Genomic DNA, 12,375 nt, shown 5'->3' with positions numbered 1-12,375 from the left:
TCTGAGTAATATTTTAAATATAGGTTCCTATTGGACTATAAACAATTGTATATCAGGTGTCTTACAATATTTTTTTCTGATTTTCTTTAGGAGTGTATGGTGAATAAATTCAAGAAGACAGCTATGCGTAAGCAACAGACAAGTAACCAAACGGAAAATGCTCAAGCTGCTGAAAAAGATATAATGGAAGGTGAGTAATGCTTTTTATGGCAAAGTGCATATTGTGGAGCTCTGCTTGTCCTTTTCTCCTTTCATTCTTCTTTGAATTTGATAAAATGTTTGGATTAAAATAATTAGTTTTCACACCTTTTTTGTACCTGGTTGGGATTCCTTGCTTCATGTCTGATACAATGTGGAAAGTAAGCACAGTGGGAGATAGCAAACCTTATTTATATTTGCTATCCAGGTAGCCTTCTCGGAAGGTAAGATAACATTGTGCTAGGTACTTGACAAACAGAATTACGTGGGCTTTGCCACAGTCTTTTTCATTATAATGTATGAGAAGAGGCAGCAGGTGGGTGCAGATAGATTGGAAGAGAGTGTGTAATAAAGCAGTAAGGTGATAGTGGTTAAATATGATGGCAAGGATCTGGATAATGTAAGTGGGATAGTTGCTGTGGTTTTGAGGGACACTGACAAAAGGAGGAGTTTGAGTACTTTCTTGGCTACCCAAGGTGCATCTTGGCCTGAATTTTTTTCCCCTTGGTTGCCCTACAGGCAGTTTTCTAGAGCATTTTTTGTGTCCCTGCCTTGCTGTGCTGTATCCTTCCACTGTATCCTTTGGCTGAGGAATTTCCAAAGATGTGTTAGAGCCAGAGGGGACATCTTTTGAGTGCCTTTACTTTAGGCAATAACTGTATTTGAATATTACCTTAATTTGTATTTAAATGCTAAAAGCTGCTTAAAACCATATGTAGCCAACATCTTAACAATCTCCCAAGTTCTTTTTGTGTACTTTCTTTAAGTACTGGAGGGCCTGTTTGCCTTGATGATCAGAGTGTTTTGTTGGCAAACTAATATTTAAAATTGCAAGAGTAATTGGATTCATGTGCTTCTTCCTGGTAATGAGAGGAGGCAAGGAAATAAGTTGGTTGTTCTTATGAGGGGTAAAGTAAATCCAACTGCTTTGGTGAAGCTTTGTTTGTTTCTTGTATTAAAATGTGTATTAAGGATATTAGTTATTGCTGATTTTAAGTAGATGGCATTTTTATACATTAAATAGTTCATTTTGATTGTTGTATCATTTTTATTTCCCTCTATTTAGGCAGGTAGTTGTTCATATATCATAACCTCAGACAGCAAACATAATTGCCTGGGTCTTATACATAGTCTGTTAAGAGAAGGAGTTGGAGTATCCAAGTGAAAAACTTCCTCCTTCAACACTGCCTTCAGAGAGTCTAATTTTGGTGCCTGAATTTGGGTGAATATTCCCCTGTAGTTCAGTTTGACATGTTTAACAACTGAGAGCTCTAATTTTCTGGTATAAAACACCAATCCCCTGTTCCACTTCCTTAGAATAACACATTTTGTGTTCGTGATTTGTTGCATCTTCTTTGGCAGGGGTTACTGCTGATGACCATATGATGAAAGTTGAGACTGTTCACTGCAGTGCTTGCAGTGTGTACGTTCCTGCATTGCACAGTTCTGTTCAGCAGCACTTAAAATCTCCTGATCACACAAAAGGAAAACAAGTAAGATATGACACATTGCTAAAAAAAAAAGCAAGCATAATCTAATAGTATGTGAGAAGTGTTATGGTACTTGGTGCAAGTAATTTCTAAGTTCTTGTTGGTATTGCTTGTTCTTTTAGAAAGCTAGAATGTCCTTGTTATGCTTTGTAAACATAATGTCTCATTAAGGAGTCAGTGCTTAAGCAGCCCCAATTAATGAAATGTTGGTGTGCTTAATAGCTGACAGTAGGAAGTCCTGAGGAGGTTACTAGGAATGACTTCTTTATTTTATGGGAATTTTTTTTTAGTGGCATTAAGTGTTGGAAAGATTTTGTTACTCACATTGCAAAACATTATACATATGTTTCCAGCAAAGTAACAAACCTTGTGTCTTTTTTTTGCTTGGCTATTATCTTCTTAATTTGAAGAAAAGTGAGAGCAGTTTAGAATTAGCAGTAGTATGGTGTTGGTCCCTGTTGCAATTTGTAATGATACACTTTTAAGGTTGGTAGAAGGGTTGAAAGAGTAGTGTGAGTGTCAAAAATCACAGTTGTCATAGTAAGCAAGATTGCCAAAGTAATGTTTTGTTTATATATGAGCTTCTGTGATTATGGAATATCATAGAATCATAGAATGGTTTGGGTTGGAAGGGTCCTTTAAAGATCACCTAGTCCAACCCCCTGCAGTGAGCAGGGACATCTTCAACAATATGTTAGGCCGTGATGGAAAAGCATGCATATTAATGGTAGATGAGAACAGGTAACTGTGGTTGTAGACAGGTGTGTGGTTGTAGTTCATTATGTAAGCAAGACGTGAATATATCTTTTGATCAAGCTAAACCAACAAACTATAAACACTACCAAACTTAATTGAGCTTATAATCTGGTTTGGATTTAAATGCTAAGAATGAGCATTTCATGCTGCAATACATTCATTATTTTCCTTACAGAAACTGACGATGAATTCAAATCTGTGTGACAATTCTAATAGGTGTATGTTAATTATTCACTGTAAAATTTGTTCTTAGGCCTACAGAGAACAAATAAAAAGGGAGAGCGTTCTTACTGCCACCAGTATCTTGAATAATCCTATAGTCAAGGCACGATACGAGCTGTATGTGAAGGTAAGATGCAAATGGAAAAAATGTCATCTGTAATGTTTGCTATACCACTATTTCCTCCATGCTGATGGAGTTCAGCCTCAGTGCTCTGTCTTCTGTTTCTGCCTTCTAGGTAGCTCACAGATTGAACATACTTTTAATGTATTTTGTCAGTCTCGGATAACTTCTGCAGAAAAAATTACCACCTTCAGATTTACTAGCTTTTGGTTCTGGTTTACCATTTATATGTATATCTAGCCAATTTTTAGTAAGATGCTCTTATGAAAAAAAAAATCAACCTTTAGGAAAGCATCAGCAGTGTCTTTATACATAATACTATAGAGCACAAAACATTTTACAAGTGAGTCAGTCTTTATGTTTAGAAGCAAAGGCTCCAGCATGTGGCTTTGTACTAAAGTATAGTGCACACACTATTCAGCTACTTTTTATTCCATAGAATTTCTAAGATTTATGGCAGCATACAAAAAATGAAATCTTATAATAGTAGTTGTTGTGATCAGAGAATTTAAAAGGCATGGCAACCTGTGTTACAGATACATGGCCTGAGAAACATATGTGAATTCATTATAGCAAAATATGGGTTTTTTTCCTTCTGGGCCAACAAAGTGACTTTTTCTGTAGTACCGTTGTTAGCTATTTCTGGTAGTTACTTTTAATCGTTTTATAATTTTGCCTGTGCCCCAATAATAGACCCTTTCAGACAAGGCAATGCTGTGTTGCAGAAATATGACAAGGTATGAACCAGTGCAGAAGTTAATTGTGATTTAAAATGTCAAATTAGTCATGTCCTGCAAAATTACGTATGGTTGGGTGCATGAATCAGTTTGACAACTGTTCTATATCTGTTAAGAAAAGGTAGCAAATGACCAGATGCCACAGCCTGGAATAGCTTTTGCAGCCATCTCTTCTGGTGTTCCTTATGGCCTGGTATGCATTTGCGTTGTCCCGTACAGCCCCCTAGTGGGGGACTGGTAAAAGGGGAAATGGAAATTTGCCATTCATCAGTTGGAAAACTGACGAAGATAAAATTTGCAAGATTGTCTTCACAAGGAGGAGAGCACCGACATATTCAGAATGCCTAGCACTGGTATTTGCTGGGGTGGATTGAACTTAACATAGAGCAACACCTGCTCAGTGAGATGTATCTATCTGGCTTCTGGTTATGCAAATCCCTCTCATCCTTATCCAAATGCATGATCAACTGCAGACTGAAGGAGTCCAGTTTTATTATACAGCATATGATGAATCAGAGCATGCGATGCATGCATTTGGTGCCTGCGGTCTTCCAGGAGAGTGGGAAATCCTTGTTACGGCTGAAAATAGCTTGATTTGAGATGAAGGGCAGATTGGCTTGGGGAAATGCCCCTCCCCACCCCCAACCAAAAAACCCCAAAACCCCAAACAAAAAAACCACCCACCACCAAAAAAACCAACCAAACAAAAAAAACCCTAAACCCAACATTGTTTTGGAAAGTGTCTATCCCGCATATGCAGCATGGAAGGAGGAAGTTCAGAGCAGGGAAGACCTGTGAGGCTGTTGCATAGATTTGTACCAAGTTGCAAAGGCAGGTTGTCAACATGGCAAATGCCTTTGACAAAAGGAGAACAAAATTGCAGGTCAGCAACTCCTGATTTTTATGCATCTCTATTGATACAATTTGACATGAGCAAAAAAGAGAAAAGATTTTTTTTTTCTTTTCTATTACATTGCTGGATTTCTCTGTGCATATTTGGGAGTTTGTTCTTTTAATGTGTGGCCTAGAAGACATGCATATCCCAAATAAAGTTGAATTGGGGAAAGCTCTTTTTCTGTTGAGGCCAGTACTGCCTTCTAGAACCACACCCTGCTGAGAGTAGTAGTCATCCATCCCTTTACCACAACCAGTGTTTGGGACCCGCCTTCCCCTATTGTGGTTTTGTGTGAAAAAATTCTGCTTAAGTCACTTCGATTGCCCCATGAAACTACTGTGTAACTGCTTGGAGGATGACAACTTAATGTAGTATAAGTTGATTGGCTGGGTGACACCTGGCACCAGGTGATCAATTTTGAGGATATTTGCTGCGTGTTGCATTGTAAAAGACTTTTCAAGGTTGAAGGCTCTGGCTAATGTTTGACTGAAAATGAGGGAGTGGATCATGGCTTCTGGTCTGGAGTGAGCTAATTGGCAAGCAATAACAACTGTTGTCTTACCTGGGACACCTTCGCAACTTCCTTTGAGTAAAATGCCATTCTAGCTGTGACTTATTCCTCTACCCAAGGCTTAATGAAAAATATCTTTTGCCCTTTGATTTAATCTTCTCTCCAACTAGAGACTGCTCCACAGGCTATTTGCTGTATGTGCAAAAGGAAAGAAAGCAAATAGATGCATCCATTTTAAACAAACTTAGTTTCAAATGTGTCATTCTACAAACATTCGACTTCCATTTTTCTTTAACTACATGTTTCTAGTTTGTGCTGTGAAAAGGAAAGCAGAAAGAAGATTTTTTTTTTTGGCTGTAAATGTTTTCAAATATTTTCATATTTAACCATTTAATTATGAAGTCAGTTTTAAATTTTCAAATTTCACTGCAAAATCTTCTTTTTAAGAAATGAATGCGAACTTGGTAATATTTACCTGTACATGTATACTTGAACTTGAATCTTTCAGCTAATTCTATAAGCTTGGACATGTCAGCTGCAGCAAAGGTGTAAAGGTTAAATCACCCCTTGTAATTTTCACTGAGTTAAGCTATTTATTTTTTTTTATTTTGAATTTTTTTTAACATGGTAAAGGTACCTCTGGTGTCCGCTGAAAATGGAAGGATCTATATGGAGTTAGCCTAAGATAATCCCTCATGTGGGGTGTGTGTGTGTGTGTGTGTGTGGTTTTTGTTTGTTTCAAGCCATTTGCAATTAATGTCCCAGCTTCAGTAAATTAGATGACGTGGCTTTAGAAGAGCTCCTGGTATTTTATAAAGGCTCTGATCTTTGTTATGCTTCTGGTCAATGACTAGAGTTACAAATGGAAAGGGAAAAACAAACTTCCAGATAGGGCTTGGCAGTGGTTGTTAGTGCCACAGCCGATGATGAGACCAACAAGAATCATAATGGTGGAGAATAGCATTTGTTAAAGGTGGCCTTCTTAACTTACTAATTCAGCTTCCTTGAATCTATTAGTATTGGAATAAGTCTGTCATGTGTACCATTCTTCCAGTCTTCTGCTAGACCCCACTGCTAGGACTACTATTTTCTGTATCGTGTCTTCTGTCATGAAATGCTGCTTCTGTTCCCTGTACTGCTGCTGCTTTGGAGCTGTTGTCTGCATTGCTGGAAATTTCTCCATTCAGTTTCCAGAACACTACTGTATCAGAACTGAGGTTTCCAGCTGTTGAGACTTGCATGTGATCTTTATGATCCTAATGGTGCTGGTGACCATCTTTTACAGTATCTTATTCTATGATTTTTTTTTTCAATTCCTATATTTGAAAATCCAATTCAGTGCTTAAAGTAATAGCATATTGTTTGTATCCTGTCCTGTGCATGCAGGGAAGCTTTCCTCTTAATCTCTTGTTTGATATCTTCATCATAGGTGTTTTAATCAAAGAACCTTGAAAGGATTGTTTCTTACCTTGGTCATTCTTTTAAAGAGCCTTTTGTTTCCCCAGTCTTGGTCTTGTGTGGTGCCCTTTTATGCTTCCAATGTATTCTTTGTATGCTTTTTCAGTGTTCTTCATTTCTCCTTATACTCCTACATCCATATTTTAAAGAGGGGGGAAGGGGGAAAATCCACCACAGCCCACCTGCTGGCTACTCTGAAACAATCATCTTAGAAGTTTTATGAACCTGTAGCAAGTCCCTTTATAATAAGGAGGAAAAAAACCTCATCTTGTTTCTCAGGCAAAAAGTTATCACTTGATGAAGTAATGACTATTTTTAATTTTGGGCTATTTGGAACTTCCTAGATAGAATGATGTCTATGATTAAAAGCTGCTTGGATGTTGCTGAAGAGAAGCATCATAGAGGTGGACATTTTCTACCACTATATTCTGGGACTGTTTGATCATTTGTATTAGTGAAGGCATTCTAAAGTTTACCAGTTAGGTAGGCAGACTTTGGTATCTTTTTGGGTCAAGTTTGTGAGACCTGTTATAAATAGATGTAGAGAGTGGTTTCAGGGGACATTTGAATCTTGAAGCTTTGTTGTAAATGCCAGTTCACAGTCTTAAGCTTTCTCTGCAATTTAAATATTCTAGGGACAAGGAACCCAAAGAATGCATCTTTTGGGAATAAACTACTTATCTGCTTGTGTTTTTATGCTCTGTAGGCATTATAAAGTCTTTCTGCAGGAGTTCAGTGCTGTGCCTTTGTTCTTGTTTTCTGTTTTTTTTTTTTGTTTTGTTTTTTTAAAGCCATCTGGGAAGATGGGACCAGTGTGGCTGTCAAAATTAACTAGTGTCAAAATTGGCTCTGCATGGTGTGCTGGATGCCTCTGATGCTACATCACTGGAAAAGAGCGCAGTCTTTAGGATTTTCCCCTTGAGGGCAGTAACTTTTTCCTTAGTCTGAGAACTTGAAAAATGCATTTTTTTTTCTGAAAAAGCAGTTGGGGAAAGCAACTTAATTTTTTTGTTTGTTTGTTTTTGTTATTATTGTATAGAGATCTGTTCAGCCAGAAGTAGTGTGCTGAATCCAGTTTTGCTAGGTTAACCAGAAGCGACATACTGTCTCCCCAGGAATGAAGTGTAAGAATTTTCTGTAGCTTGTCCCCAAGAGTCAGGGACAGTCAATAGTTGTCTGCAGGAGTGTGAAGTGTCCTTTTAGAAGTTGATTCTTTAGCTACAATTCATTTTTATGCCTAGCCTAGACATGAGAGGATGCTAGTCTTTTCTTTTGTACCAGACCTATAAAAGGGCTTCTGATATCCTTGTGAATCACTTACAGAGAGAGGCCACCTTTTGTTTTCTTTCGCTGGGAAACAATGCTCTCTATTAGGCCATATGAAATTCTTAATATAGCTGTCTTCCCTCTGTCATATCTACTGATGAGCATGTATTTGAAACTAACCAGGTGGACTATTTTTAACTCAGTAATTAGCTTATTTCTGCCTGTCTTTTGAAATCCTTGTTCCTGTACACAAATGGGATTGAAAATATTTGGCTGAACCTAAGGAAAATGGCACTAGAAGCTTTGCAGCCAGGAGGTCTTTTGCACTTCTGTTAAAAAGGAAAGTAGATAAGTACAATTTTGGGGAGTTGCACTAATCCTTATTGAATTAAGGTTTGGATGCTCAGTCTTTTTATTTCACAATGCTTTCTGTTGATGTTGGAATTGAATTGGTTTGGGCACTTGCTTTTCCATACAACTTTTCATGAAACGGTTTACTGAGCTAATAAATATTCTTAGTATTTCAAAGTTGGACAGTGTTATCTATTCAGTGAAATACTCCTTGGTGTTCTGTAGCTCCATGGTGCTTGACAATAGTGGATCATCTAGAAGTGGCATGTGTTTTAACTGAGATGTGGGGTTTTCTTGTTTTCATAGGGCTCAGATAAGTTAAGATATTGGCTTTATATGTATGTGAACCTTACCTATGAGAATCTACTTCTAAAAAAAGCCAAACTTAGTATCTTAAAGAAGTTTAAATACTGCCTTATTCATGGCATTTTATGTGGCAGCTATGTCTTTGATTAGGCTATAGGTTGATTTGGCTCAACAGACATTACCATCTGAGTGCTATAGGCTGGCCATTACAAAGTGTGTGCATAAAATTATTCTGGGACTTGGAATAACATGGTCTCAAAGAATTCTGCTTTCTTTGGATTACTGTTTAAATTTGAATTTATGTTTTTTCTTGATTTTAGAATAATAAGCCAAGTTTTTGTTTAGTGGCATTTGCTAAATGTTTTTATAGCTTTCTAATTTTTCAGTGATTTGTAGGCCACCTGGAAGACCCTACTTGAAAAATGTAACTGAAGTAAAAATATTTAAGCAAAAAAGGACAAGGGGCCTAGTACTCATTTTTTTTTTTAATCATCTTTTAAATAATGTCCTTGAAATCCCAATCTTAGTGGAGTTAGTGATTGGTGTCATATATTCAGATCAGACTTGCTCTATCAGATGCTTGAACATGAAAGAAGCTTCAGCGAAGAAACTCCTAATAGTTCATGTTGTTGTTCTATATTGTTTATTGATTATTCATAGTTCTTAAATACCTGAAACAAGTGAAAGCTGAGGTATGTCTTGTACTGAATTATTGTATGAAATAGAGAAAATGTGAAACTAGAATGCCAATATATTTAAAATACTGTCTGAGAAATCTGCTTGATAATTTTTCTAGATAAACAGTGGAACGAATTTCAGGCTAATCAATGTAATTTATTATTCTAGATTTCTTTTTCATTTACTGAAGAGTTTGTCTTTTTGATAGAATTATTCAGAGTGAATAAAGACTAAGGAAAAGCAGAGCAAAACTCGTGTTCAGATTTGGTTTTAATTGGGGAGAAAAAGGAAGCAGCAGTAGTTCTTAATAAAAGCGTGTTGAAACTTAACCACGTAATTTTAATTTACTGAATGTTGAAGTTAAACTGAAGTTTGTGTGTACCATAATTTGGCTTTTTCTCAATGCCGTTTCTACTTTCATTAAAACAGTTTATTGGGATCCCAATTTACGGTGTGCATAAAATGGAGGTGTTGCTAATTTTAAATCAAATCTGTTTTGATTTTCTTGCTAAAAACACCCCAACTATTAAAAAACTGTATAAAATACCATAGCATTTCTTATTGGCTGCCCTTTTCATTCACTGAAATGATGACTATTGTTTTATTTTATGTTTGAAGCAAATATCAAAGTGTTTGTCTTCAATATTCTGTTTCAGGGTGAAAATCCTTTTGAAATTAATGATCAGGCTCAGGAGCAGCAGACAGAAGAAGAAGACAAAGCTGATGAGCCAGTTGAGGGTGAGGAAGAAGAGGAAGAAGAAGAGGAAGAAGAAACTGAAGAACAAACTGACTTCACTTTAGACCACACTGAAGATAACTAAGTGCAAGAAAATGAAATATATTGGGGGGGGGAGGGGCAAAACAGCTTTTTATTTCTGCTCTAAAGTGGCTAAGACTTTTTAATAGTCTCAAATGAAGTTGTTGAAGATTCCCCACCATATGCATGCATTCCATTCCGTGGAGAACTTGTTTATATAATTCCTCTGTGTTTCTGATTCTGTTTAAAATGAAATCAAGATTATTTTAGTTGAGCTTTTTATAGAAAACTGACTGTTAAAGCTGATTAAAACATTGTGTTGTATATTTTTTTAAGCATCCTATTTTTTGGTGTGTGTATTGAAAGTTGGATATAATAATAATTTTTGGTCTAATCAGTTGAAAAGGCGGGTCTGTGGGGTAAATATATCAAAAGCTGTATGGCATAAGCTTATCATATTTACCTCTTAGTAAAGAATGAGTAACTTCAAAAATTGTGCTGTTGAGTGTGGCTGTTTTGGGGACTGCATTGCACTCTGTATAATAGAGTATATGTTATAATATGCCTTGTAGCTTTTTGTGATAAGATGTACCAGTTTGTAGCAATAAAACACTTAAGAAATGTTACTGTTTAGAGTCTCTGTAGTTAAGTATTTCCCCATGCTGACTACCAAATTGGTTTCACATCAAATCTTGATTGATATCACGATTGAAATTATTTAAAATTTGTAGTTGCCTCTTAGTGACGCATGTCATTTATTGCTGATTTTTGATGTATTCAGACTCTACCTATCAGGACAGATAAGTGCTTTAGCCTTCATAGTCTGCCTTGGGGAAGCAAGCTTTCAGTATATTTACGTGCTGTGCACTGTTGTCTATCTTAGAAATTATATATAAATACACTTGGTGTTTTTCCACAGTTCCTTGTAATCTAGCTTTTAACTAATGAGAACTGAAAATGTCTTAGCTGTACTTAGAAATGGTTAAATAAGTAATTTGCATCATTTTTCCCTGAATGTGGTAACTTAACAGAAGTAAGTGTACAATCTCTTGTGGTCATTATGGGGAATTTTTTTCAAAATCTCATCATACATGTAATCTGTGCACCTTTCTGTTGGAGAACCTTTGTGTTAATTTGTAGCTGTTGCTGTATACAGGTAGAATAAGCAGAGAGTGGACAGAGGTTAGATAGAATTAAAATACTTCTAACCTGAAGTGTGAGCCAATTTGTTTTTCAGTGATCTGTTGTAGAAGTGGGGAAAGCATGCAAGTATTATGGGGGAATACTTGATTTAGATATTAGGCCACCAGAAAGTCTAGTAGCAGTCAACTCCAAAAAATAGTGTCTAGTCATTTACCTGTTGTCCTTTTAGCGTAGCTTGGAGAGTAGAAAATACAACATTGTGAGGAAAGAGAGAGGAAACTGTGTTTGGTGCCTTCACCTCTTGTTTTCTATATGGCTTTTATTTTTCCATTTTAAAAAATCGGCATGATGTAGGCTTGATTGTTGTAAGTGGGTTAGGTTGGAACTAAAGTTAGTATGGGTTGGTTGAAAGATGTGTTAAGTCTGCAGCTGATTGAACAGTATCTTTTGTGGATATGTAAGCTTAAAATAACAAAGTACTCCCTAGATCTCTAAACACTCATTCTCCTATTCTCCATCTTAAGGCTAGGATTAAGATTCATATTTGCATTACTTTTAAGGTATAATCTCCCCTTCTGCCTTACAAGCTGGTCACTCAACTATTTATGTGTTCTGTTTGTAGATCTCTTGCCCTACAAGAGGAAGACGCTGATCTCTTCCCAGACAACAGGAACTGTATCAGTGTTCTAGAAACTGGCGAGAGCTTTAGCATGAGAAGTTGTTTGCAGTAGTTAAGAGAACTGAGATGCTGCCCAGATTTCTGCAAGTGGTGGGTTTTTTGTCTTTGTCTATGGCTCCTTCACTAGTTGGAGAGAATTAAGTTGCTTAGAAGCTAAGATAAGCCCTTCTACCTAAGATCTCAGTACTTAATTTCCATTGCTATAGTAATTTTATCCACTGTGACCTCAGGATCTTTGAACTTTTAAGCATTCTTGACTTCACTGCTAATCTAAAATACATAATTGACTACTTCTGTATACTGACAGTTCTCACCTATAAAGTATGTTAAGTGATAGCTTAAACTTAGATGACAGATTTTGGATGGGGAAGGAACTGCTGATTGTAATGAACAAAATTACCCTTTTCTATAGGCTTAGAAAGAACTTTTAAAGGAGTCCCTGGGTCCCTTTTCCAGCTAATGTTTTATCAAATTAAAGTAATTTCCTACACCAATAACAAAGTATGGAAATAACTTCAGAGGGAGTAATGGCTGCCCATTCCAGATGACAGATTTGTGGTAAGATGTGCCCCCCTTCCCTACCCCCTCTGCCCCCCCCCAGTTATTCTGAACTGAGTCGAGATTGCATTTGTTTGTTTCAGAATCTCAGAAAAAAAGACCACAGTTTTAGACAGTTCTGGATGAAGGTGCATGCTGGAATATACAGGTATATTTATTTACCCATCCCTGCTAAGAGACCCTTCCCGTTTCCTTTGCATTCACCAAAGACCAGCTATGTGCTGTCAACTTCCGAACTGTTTGTAAGTG

At 36.8% G+C, this 12,375-nt stretch overlaps 1 protein-coding gene across 2 annotated transcripts in view; it reads left to right on the top strand.

Annotated features, from left to right (window-relative positions):
* Positions 1-10,372, top strand: part of ZNF326 (zinc finger protein 326) — a 29,535-nt gene extending 19,163 nt beyond the window's left edge. For both annotated transcript variants that reach the window (XM_075039043.1, XM_075039044.1), the window contains 4 exons: positions 91-190; positions 1,561-1,691; positions 2,698-2,793; positions 9,646-10,372. In XM_075039043.1, the coding sequence (XP_074895144.1) occupies positions 91-190; positions 1,561-1,691; positions 2,698-2,793; positions 9,646-9,810 (492 nt within the window). In that variant the 3' untranslated portion in view covers positions 9,811-10,372. The remainder of the gene's footprint in view (positions 1-90; positions 191-1,560; positions 1,692-2,697; positions 2,794-9,645) is intronic.
* The last annotated feature ends 2,003 nt before the right edge of the window (positions 10,373-12,375 follow it).

The sequence above is a fragment of the Buteo buteo genome, chromosome 10 (genome assembly GCF_964188355.1).
Source record: "Buteo buteo chromosome 10, bButBut1.hap1.1, whole genome shotgun sequence".
Taxonomy (NCBI): domain Eukaryota; kingdom Metazoa; phylum Chordata; class Aves; order Accipitriformes; family Accipitridae; genus Buteo; species Buteo buteo.
Note: the sequence above shows the minus strand (reverse complement) of the source record. Positions and strands in the feature narration are given on the sequence as shown.